This window comes from Mustela putorius, unplaced genomic scaffold, assembly GCF_011764305.1.
Source record: "Mustela putorius furo isolate JIRA1106 unplaced genomic scaffold, ASM1176430v1.1 tig00003834_pilon_pilon_pilon, whole genome shotgun sequence".
Lineage (NCBI taxonomy): Eukaryota > Metazoa > Chordata > Mammalia > Carnivora > Mustelidae > Mustela > Mustela putorius.
Genome location: NW_025421987.1, coordinates 112502236 through 112513607, shown reverse-complemented (window position 1 = coordinate 112513607; position 11372 = coordinate 112502236). Strand labels below are relative to the sequence as shown.

Genomic DNA, 11372 nt, shown 5'->3' with positions numbered 1-11372 from the left:
AAGAAGAGTTGCTGAAGATTTAGATAGCTTTTACTCTTCCAAAATCTGAAAGCAAGCTGGGTTTGGAGGAAGCGGTAATTAGGCTGCAGTGTCTGGTATCTTCAAAAATAGCACAAAGTGTCACTGATTTAGGAAATAAAGGCTTGGCTTAAGATCCCTGCTGGCGGAGGACATCTAGGAGCGCTCCAGCCTCTGCCATCCTCACCGCACTGTTTGAGGACCATGAGAAAGGGAGGAGGCAGAGAAAGGCGTCCCCGTTCCCAGGCACCCGCAGCTGACACAGGGCAGAGTCCTGAACACCTTCCTCGAGGCAAAACTGTTAACACCAGACAAGCAACTCACTTTTGACAAAGCTGTTTGACAACTAGCCACTCTGGAGAGTAGAATAGTTTTAGCTAGAAACTTTGAAAGTTAAAACTTCATGAAAGGCAGGAACTGCTATTGGAGAAATATCATAAAACATCTTTTTAATGTGAACACTACTTCATACAATGAAAAACTATTTACAATGTGTTGCTTCCAGACCGGTCGCCGTTAACATCGCGTGGCTACCCAGCGGGCGTCTTCAGCCAGAGGCTTCCATCCTGCATGTTCTCCTTGTGCTCAACGGCTCTCCAGGGCCCCTGGGGACTTGGGGCATCTGTCCACTTACATTCTCCCTAGTAATTTTGGCTCAGCAGGCACGCCACCAAAATCATCTATAACCCAGAGACTCTGGCAATCATCTATAAACAAAATGCGTAGATTAGATTTCTCTCCAATAAATACTACTTTGACAATACAATCCATTTCCATCTCAAGAAATTGTTTTCAGCCAGAGAAAACATTTTTTTTCTCAATGGAACTAGAGCGAATAGTCCTGTTGTTCACACCGGAACTGTTATGATGTCTTTGTATACAAATATAGCATATTTTGGCCAGGAATATAGTTTCTTGTTAAAGAGTTTATTTGCCTTCACACGCAGAATTGCTACATACATTCACAGTTTAATAGACTGTAATTAGCTATTCCAGTTGTGCTTTAAAATCCCAAATATTATTTTCATTAGTGAGTGCAAAGCAAATGTCCCATTTGACTACAATTGGTCCTAGAGTTATAAACTCCATAATGGTTTCTAGAAAATTCCTTCAATCTCCAGTTTCATCATTTGCTTTTTCAGGTATGACTTCCAGGCTCCTGCGCGGCTTCTGAACGTCGGCATTTTCTGTGCCTGGTTTATTTAGTCCACATGAAAGAGCAGCATAATGGATTTGTTTCAGGTTCTCCAAAGTCTCGTTCTTAGCGTATTTCAGAAGGTCCGCTTGTCCCTGTAACAAGATATGCAATTAAATGTTAGGTGTGACATGACTTCTTCCTGCAGTCTGACAATATAGATCTTCCACTGAACCAGAAACATTTTGATGCCGCATGAGGGCATGTTATTTGATACTGGCTCTGCATCTGAATAGGTCAATTTTAATAAAAAAACAGGATTGTTTTCCCCACCAAACTCCAAGAGTGTGCTGTGTCTTCAGTCCTTTCTATTTATCAGTCTGAACTGATTCGGTGTGTGTGGACCACAGCTGCCTACCCTGGTTAGAAGTATATCTTTAGCTAACTTGTTTGGCCCATCTTGGTTTTTCTCTTTTAAGATCTGCTTTATTTTTGGCTTTTCATTCTGAAATTAATATAAATTCACAGAAGGATACAAATATAGTACAAAGAGGTCTTCTGTACTTTTTCTTAAATTTTTCCCAGTGGTTCCATCTTACATAACTATGGTCCAGTATCCAAACCAGGCAGCTGGCACAGATGCCAGGCATGTGTATAGCTCTGTGTCACTTCATCCTAAGGCAGATTCATGTAACCACCCCTACAACCAACACACGGAGCTACTCTGCTGCCACAAAGATTGCCCTGATACCATGACTCTATCATCACACCCATCCCCCACCATCCCTAGCCCCTTGAGCACCCTGAGTCTGGTCTCCATTTATAAAGATGTGCTTTGGAAGCAAGCTTTGGCAGACAGGCACACAGCAAGTTTTCACTGACTACTTGCTAAAGAAGGAAGGAAGGAAAGGATTCTTTACTTTGGATAAACTTTCTTAGCCAAGTTGTTGTAATTTCTTTCATAGTGTGTGGCCAATTTGACATATATGCCATCTAGCCACATACAGGTCAAAACACAATGGGAAAGACTGGGAGTCTTCACTGGGAGTCCGTCAGCCTTATCACTCTTGACATTTTGACCAGAGCATTCTTTTGCTGGGTGGTTTGCGGGGGGTAGGTGGTGGGCAGCTCTGTTGTGCATCTCAGGCTGGGTAGCAGCATCCCTGGCCTTTATCCGCTAGAAAACAGTAGCACACCTTCAGCTGTGACAACCAAAATGTCTGCAGATGTTGTCAAATGTCCCTGGGGGTTGAAACTGCCCATGTATCAGCCAATCATTAAGATGACTGGTTAGGAGAGACAATGTGGTGCTCCACTGGAAATTGCAATGTTCCCACTTTGGTAGAACTTTGGTTCTATTTTTCCTTCCTATTTTTAACTGCCTTCCATGAATAGTCTTTCTACTTATTCTATTACCTTCCCTTCTTATTTTTCTTGTTTGCTATTTTTTTCCTCTTCTCAGGCTCTAAGTTTATTCTATTATTCTCTTTACTATCCCTCCATAGTTTGGCTTTTTCTTTGGTCATACATGCTTGGTACGAGTCTTTCTTCCTTTCTGTTTTTGTTTTTTTTTTTAACGGCCTCCCAATGTGCATCTCCATTAAACTACTCCTGTACAACAAAAGCTGGGGTCCAGCTGCCCAGGGTAACAGGTATAGGACTTGGCTTGGCAGGCAGCTGGACTATAATCAAATCTCAGTCTCTGGGGAGACCAAATTACAATGTAATTTTAAGCGACTCGGAGGCCAGAATCCACAGAATGGTTTGCTGTTTACCACTTACTGTTCATGATTTTCCTACCTTACAAAGACCTTTAATTAGTAACTATAAATAGATGCTCCGCTGCTTAGTTTAACTGAAGGAGCTTCATTTTTTAATTCATTTTTACTAGTCACTGGATTCACATACTGAAATTTTACAAGCAGTAAGGCCTTTGTATATAAATACAGAATATTGTGGCCAAAATGTAATTTCTTGTTAAAGAGTTTATTTGCCCTCCCATATGGGATTGCTACATACATTTATGGTTAATAGACTATAACTAGATATTCCATTTGTGCTTTAAAATCACAAACATTTTTTAAAATTAATAACTTTATTTTTTTAGAGCAGTCTCAGGTTCACAGCAGAACTGAGCAGTAAGTACCGAGATTTCCCATATGCCCCATCCCGACAAGAGGCACCACCCCGTCCGCTACCGACAGCCTGCCCCACCATGGCGCGTCCATTTGTTATAACTGATGAGCCTACCCTGCACATCACTGTCACTACGTCCACAGTTTACATTAGGGCTCACTCTTGGTGGTGTACATTCTGCGGGTTTGGACAAATATGTAATGACCTGTATCCACCACTATAGGATTACACAGAGTAAGTTTCACTGCCCTAAATATTCTCTGTGCTCCATCCACTAATCTCTCCCTTCCCCCTAAACCTGGGCAATCACCGATCTTTGTACTAACTCAATAGTTTTGCCTTTTCCAGAATGTCATATGTATGTAGCCTTTTCAGATGGGTTTCCTTCCCTCTGTATGATGCATTTAACTTTCCTCCATGCTTTTTATGGCTTTATAGCTCATTTGTTCTTAATGCTGGATGTACCACAGGTACATCCATTCCCCTACAGAAGGACAAGGTTTGGCAATTATGGATACAGTTGCTGTAGGCATCCATGTGCAGAGTTTTGTGTGGTGTAACTTTTCAATTCATTTTGGTAGATACCAAATGGAGCATGATTGATGCATCAAATAGTATGTTTGGTTTTGTAAGAAACTGCCATACTGTCTTCCACAAGGGCTGGGCCATTTTGCATCCCACCAGCAACGAATGATGGTTCCTACTGCTCCACACCCTTACCAGCATTTGATACTGTTAGTGTTTTAGATTTTGGTCATTGATGGATAAATACTGATGTCTCATTTTTGCTTTAATTCACAATGCTCTCATATTTAATGTTGAATAACTTTTCACATATCTACTTGCCATCTGTGTATCTGCATTGGTAGTGTCTGCTCAGGTCTTTTGCCCATTTGTAAATCAGACTGTTCATTTTCTTATTGTTGAATTTTAAGAGTTCTTTGTATATTTTGGGCAATAACTATTCATCAGATGTGTCTTTTATGAGTATTTTCTCCCAGTCTGCAACTTCTCTTCTTGTTCTCTTATCTTCTGCAGAGCAGAGGTTTTTAATTTTAATAAAGTCTGGTCTTATGAATTCTTTCTTTCATGGATTGTGTTGTTGGTGTTACATTTAAAAAGTCATCGCTGTACTCAAGGTCATCTAAGTTTTCTCCTTTATTATCTTCCAGGAGCCTTATAGTTTCCATTTTACATTTAAGTCTATAACCTGTTTTAAGTTAATTTTTATGCAGGGTGTAAGTCTGTGTCTGTCTGTCTATCTATTTATCCAACTATCTCTATATATATTTGTGGGGCTTGGGGTTTTTTTTTGGTTTTGTTTTGTTGTAGTTTTGCATGTGGATGTTCAGTGGTTTCAGGACAGTTGTTGAAAAGAATATCTTTGCTCCATTGTATTGCCTTTGCCCCTCAGTCAAAAATCAGTTGAGTGTATTTATATGGGTCTATTTCTAAGCTCTCTTTTCTGTTCCACTGATCTAATTGTCTATTCTTTCACCAATAGCACACTGTCTCGATTTCTGGAGCCTTATAATAAATCTCAAAGTAGTGTCAGTTCCCTGACTTTGTTTTTCTCCTTTTATACTATGTTGGTTATTCTGGGTCTTTTGCTTCTCCATGTAAACTGGAAAATCAATCTGTCAATATCCACAAAATAACCTTACAGAATTTTGATTGAGATTGTGTTGAATCTATAGCTCAAGTTGGAAAGAAACAACATCTTGAAAATACTGAGTCTTTTTAACCAGGAATAGATGTCTCTCCACTTACTCATTTTATCTTTGATATATTTCCTCAGAGTTTTATAGTCTTCCTCATATAGACCTTGCACGTATTTTGTTAGATTTATACCCACGTATTTCATTTTTGGAATTGGAGGACTTGGCATGTCCTCTAATATAACTGGCATTATGTTTTTAATGTCAAATTACCCTCATTCCTTGTTATTTTCTAGGAAAGTAATGGACTTCTACACACTAACCTTATTTCTTGCAACCTTACTGTAATTGCTTATTAGGTCCAGGAGTTTTTTGTCAGTTTCTTTTGGAATTTCTATACAGATAATCATGTCATCTGTGAACAAAGACAGTTTTCAGTCTTCCTTCCCAATGCACACCTTTTAGCTCTCTTTCCTGTCTCATTGCATCCACTAGGACTTCTAGTACACTGTGGAAAAATAGTAGAGTCAGGGGATATTCTTGCCTTATTCCAGATCTTAGTGGGAAAGGTTTGAAGTCTCACAAGTATGATGCTAGTTATAGGTGTTTTTTAGACGTTCTTTACCAAGTTAAGAAAATTCTCGATTTCTACTTTCCTGAGAAGTTTTTTTGTTTTGTTTTGTTTTGTTTTGTTTTGTTTTTAAATCATGAATGGGTATTGGATTTTGTCAAATGCCTTTTTTCAATCTACTGAGATGATCATGTGATTCTTCTTCTTTATCCTGTTGATGTGATGGATTACATTAGTTGATTCTCAATTGTTATACCAACCCTTCATACCTTTATAAACCTCATTTGTACATAGTGTACAATTTTTTATACATTGCTGTCTTCAACTTTTTAATATTGAGAATTTCTGCATCTATATTCATAAGAGATACTGATCTGTAGTTTTCTTTTCTTATAATGTCTTTGTCTGGTTTTGGTTTTAGGATAATGCTGGCCACATAGAAGGTATCAGAAAGTATTCCCTCTGCCTCTATTTTCTGGAAGAGAATGTAAAAAAAAACACAAAAAACTGGTATCATTTCATCTTTAAATGTTTGATAGAATTCACCAGTCAACCCATGTGACTGGTGCTTTCTGTTTTAAAAGGTTATACTTAGGGGCACCTGGGTGGCTCAGTCGGTTGGGTATCTGCTTTTGGGTTGGGTCATGATTCCAGGGTCCTGGGATCGAGTCCTCCGTTGGGCTCCTTGCTCAGTGGGGACCCTGCTTCTCCCTTTCCCTCTGCCTAATGCTCTCCCTGCTTATGCTCTCCCACTCTCTCTGTCAAATAAATAGAGAAAATCTTCTTAAAAGGGTGATAATTGTTCATTCAACTTCTTTAATGAGGATAGGTCTATTCAAATGGTCTATTTCTTCTTGTGTGAGTTTTGGTAGACTGTGCCTTTCAAGAAATTGGTCTATTTCATCTAATTTTTCAAATTTGTGGGACAAGAGTTGTTTATCCTATTACTTTGTCATCCTTTTAATATCCATGGGATCTGTACTGACGCCTGTTCTTTCATTTTTGATATTTGTAACTTACATCCTCCTTTTGTTTTTCCTTCCTAGTTAGCTTGGCTAAGGACACACTGATTTTAATTATCTTTTCAAAGAGCCAGATTTTAGTCCTGCTGATTTTTTCCATCAATTTCCTGAGTTCAATTTCATTGATTTCTGTTCTTGTATTTTTACTAATAAAAAATTAGTGGGTCTATGTTCAAAATACTCACTTGGCATGTCCTCTTAGACTTCACATGTCCAAAACTGAGTTCCTGATATCCTACCAGTTTCTCTAACCAACTCTTCCTAGGTTAAGACAACTCAGTTCTTGCCATGACTTGGACCAAAGGCCCCACTACCATCTTTGAGTCCTCTCCTTCTCCTGCATCCCTCACCCCACTTGTCAGCAGCCCCTATTACCTCTATCATCAATCCATATATATACATATACAGGTTCTTGGCACTTCTTCCCGCCCTCATTGCCACAACAGTAGCCTGAGCCACCGTCACTTTTGTTTGAGTTTATGATTATGCCCTTCCAACTGGCCATCCTGCTTCTCTTTTCTCAACATGACAACCAGAGACACACAATTACACGCAGTCAGAACATCTCCTCCTCCTACCTTCTGTGACTCTTCATATAACACAGTGAGAGTCAGAGTCCTTTCCCACAGCCCTTATGTCCTGCCCTTGAGCTGTTCTTACCCCCTTGATGGTCCCACCTTGTTTGCTCAGCCACTCTGATGCTGGGCCCCACAGTGCTCCTTACACACAGTAAATCCTCTCCAGCCCAGCCTCAAGGGGGCTCACTCAGCATTCCCTGTGCAGGGCAGGCCTTTACTCAGAAAGGAACATAGTTTCCTCTCTCACCTTCTTCGGGCCTTGACTACCCAACCACCATTCCAAAATGAAAACTGCCTATCCTGCCCACAGCTCTCCTTGTCCCTTCCTGGCCTTGCTTTCTCCATAATATGTACCACCATGTAATGTTCTCTGCTGCTATTTACTGTCTGTCTCTCCCATTAAATGTGAGCTCCACGAGAACAGGGTTTTTTTACATCTTCAGACCACTGTTGAACCCTCCCCCTTCAGGCCTAGAACAGCAGCGGCCATACCACATGGGCTCAAGAAACAGACGGAGTGAATATAATGAGCATAAAACGTGAAAGTACCTCTTCTACCTCACAGGGGGCTCCCAAAGATGGAGGCATTTTCTTCTGCATTTATATGTATTATGAACAGGTGTTTTATTTTACTTTTACAGAAATGGAATCAAGCAAACTATTAAAGTCTTCGGTTTTCTTTTTGTTCACCAAAAATCATGCCTTGGCAATCTTTCCATGTCAGCCTATACAGACTGGCCACAGGACGATGGGGCATTTAAAAACAGAAATCCCCAGATGGTAGAGGATAATCACTGTGGTAATAATACAACTCTTTATCTGGTTGGATCTTCTGCTTCCCAAGTTCAGACAGGTCATTAACTGTATCTCGGACAGACAAGGCGATGGGCTGTTAGCCTGGGAGACACAAAGGACTCCTACAGGCTGTCAGCCTGGGTTGGGGAACCGCTGGGCTTTATCCACATTACTTCTGTTTTGTTCTGTGCATCTAAAACTGTGTGTCCGACATGTCTCGGGACTGCACCATCCAGTAAGAATAAAGAACAATCTGAAAGGGGCGATGATGATGTTTGCTGCAGCAGGGTTCACATCGCATTGCTTCAAAGACTTCAAAAGAGCAAAGGCTATTTAAAACACTGCCGCCCACCGCCACAGGGTATCTGGGTTTGAAGACTCCTACGAAACTGGCTTCACAATGTTTCCAGTTGAAAAACTCAAACCCTATTTGGTTTCACACATTCTGTTTTGAATTTCATAACTTATTCTATTTGGTTTTCATCATGAAAGACTTCTAACAACCTTAGGTCAAAATATTTAAGGTTCCTACTTAGACTCAGAACATAATCTTTAAAAGATGGAGCTAAGAGCAGGGCCAGATCCCTGTGGCTCCTGCTGAGAGTCTGCCCCGACCATGTTCCTTCTGGCTCTGCCCGTAGCTGCCTGAGATGGGGTCGGAGGCTGAAGCCGCCAGAAAGGAATGATGGTGGCTGATAGACACTGGAGCCAGAGTCCCAGCCATACTCAATGATCAGCCAATCACCAAATTTTCTCTCTGACCATAAAACATGTCTAAGCTTTGAAAATATGTTAAAAATACTTCCAGGCACATCTGTTAGTGCTACATAGTTTTTGAATCTAAAATTAACAATCACAATTCACTGCCTTTATTTATACCTAGAGCTGAAACAATAGGGATTCTATACTTCAGTTATTATTTTTTTTTCAAAGCTTTTTCTATCCAACTATCTATTAGAGGAGACCAGAGTTGCCTTCCTACTGAGGTGGGTGAACCAGAATGGCCACAAAGACTCCCAGACCTCTGCCACGAAACCACACAATGGCCACATGGCTAAGAGCTGGAGTGGGAAAAGATGGCCACCTGCTGTTCCCTGGGAGTTAGCAGACCTACTTCTTCCAAATTACAAGCAGTGGGAGGGAAGAGAAAAGAAAAGAGGACACTCACACCATTTTGGGAGTCTGAAGGAGGCATAAAGGTAGTCAAATACTCTTAAATTTAATGCAAGTGAGAACCCAAGTTATCAGTATCTGGCTTGACCTCAGCATGTCCAGTATCCACCCTGACATTTGTGTTGTTCTAGGGCTAAAATCTCCAACCCCAGAAGGTTCCCTTGGTTGGTAATGGACTATGCTGCCTCCGTCCTGCTTCCTTATCCACTCAGGAACACAGTGAGGAGGACAGAAGCTTCTAGGCACCCTCACTGACACTTTCTGCTCCCCCCAAGAGATGAAGCTAACTCTGGCAAAAAGAGATGGGGGCAGACACTTAGCATGAAGGCCCAGCAGGAAGATGGACTGCCACCCCGCGTAAGCCTAGCACCAACCCACAAGCTGGGCCCTTACTTAGCAAGTTGCTATGCACGTGTCCTTATTTTTCCTGTCACACTGGGAAGTCTTCAAGAGGCTGCCCATCTCCTCCCTCACCATCACTCTGAGAAGACAGCACGGGGTCTAGGATTCTTCTGCTACTTCTCACCAGAGCATCTTCTGCAACCCGAACCACAGAATCAAAACTGCAAAACCCTAACATAGTCTCATGACCAGGAAACAGTACTGGGAACACTAACTACAGCGCACTAGGCACCGTATTAAGCCCTTCACAAAGATTATGTCATGAGAGTCTCTCAATTCTGCCAGAGGCGCTCTTCCTATCCCCACTTTCATAGATGAGGAAAGAGTTAGGAGAGATTAAGGGCTTGGCACAAGGCAGAGTCTACACAGCATATTACACTTAAACACACAACTTTTCTCTGTGTGTTCTGATTTCTTTTTAGATTAACTAAACCACTGGGCCCAACCATAGAGCTGAGCCCCATGTGTGACACATGACACTTTCAAGCAAGCCAACTGGAATGTCTACCACCACCTCTAATGTCCTCAGCACAGACAATTCACTCTTCCTGGGCTTAAACAGAAGCACAAAAATAGAGCGTTCCCTCTGTATTTATTGAATGAGGATAGAGTGAACACCTCAATGGTGGGGCTATGGGTATCTTGGTTCTGGGATATAAGTTGCCTCGTTACACTCTGACAGCTCCCTCTGAGAGGCCTGTGTGGCCGGCAAAGACTGTAGCATGTTCATCTGAGGTACAGAAGGCCTTCTTCCCACTGACATCCCAGTAAGCCTTACACTTGAAAAAAGGCCCCCGATCATCAGTCTAAAGTGAGAGCAATAAAGCCTAGCAGCATGCGCTTCTCTATAGAACATCAAATTCCTTTTAAGTGTTTCATGATTTTTTCTGTCCTTGTAGCTTCTACTACGTTCATTCACATGTTGGGAGGGAGTGAAATGGGAACTGCATATCGCCTCATCTCCCCGCAGCAGGAAGACTCTGCTGCGGAGTCCCCAGAGGGCTCCTGGGTGCTGGCAAGGTGGATGAGGACCTGGGAGAGTGTGAGAACAGTTCTGGAAGCATTGCTCCTAACCCTGGTTCTTCCCTTAATCCAGAGCCACTCCAGGCATATGACGCAGTGTCTGGATCACACAGGCCTGCTGGGTGAATCCCGAGACGCCCCCGGCACCTCGATCCTCTCACCCTTGCCGAGAGTTCGGCTATTTTATCACACTGACAGCTGTTCCTCAATTTTGCAGTGGTGGTACTCAAAGATTTATACAAAGTTTAATTTAAATTTTTCAATAGAAGATGTCATTTAAATTCAGAATGGACGTCTCCCATCTCAGAAACAAGTTTATGTCTCATTCAGCAAAGATGGGGCGGGCTCCCAGGAGCTCCTAGGCAGCACCGTGGAGGAGGTGTGGTGTCTGAGTCAGGCCCCGACAGACGAACAGGAAAGGCTTTCATCAGGCCAACGGGCTGTGGAGGAGCCCACCTTCCACACGTGACCTATGACTCCAACACATGATGCCTTTGGGGCCTAACCATGGCTCAGGAGCATGATTTCTATACTACAAAGCTTTCTAGAGCTCCAACTGTGTTGCCATCTCCCTATAACAGGAATGGCCATGGGAAGGGCTAAATTTCCCACTAGTGGTGAGTGTTGGCCCCTGCCCTGGGAGATCTTGCCTGACAGAACTGGTGGCTCTGGGGGTGGGGATGGGGTGAGGGTTTCAGGAGCTGCCCCTGGAGGCTCCAGACAGTGGAAGGGAGCCGGGAAGGGCAGAGATGGGAGGTCGAGAGAGGGCTCTGGGGAGCGGCACCAGGACCAGACAGGAGGGTGGCAGGTCTGGAGAGAGCGAGAAGCATGAGCATGGAAGCTCCTGAAGACACTACTTAA

The 11372-nt window shown here is 42.4% G+C and overlaps 1 protein-coding gene across 2 annotated transcripts in view; it reads right to left on the bottom strand.

Moving 5' to 3' along the window:
• Positions 1 to 450: 450 nt before the first annotated feature.
• The window catches only part of PLCL2 (phospholipase C like 2), a 190845-nt gene continuing 179923 nt past the window's right edge, over positions 451 to 11372 (bottom strand). The window contains exon 6 of one of the 2 annotated variants that reach the window (XM_004773534.3): positions 451 to 1308. In XM_004773534.3, the coding sequence (XP_004773591.2) occupies positions 1129 to 1308 (180 nt within the window). In that variant the 3' untranslated portion in view covers positions 451 to 1128. The remainder of the gene's footprint in view (positions 1309 to 11372) is intronic. The other variant, XR_006609244.1, reaches the window with a different exon arrangement.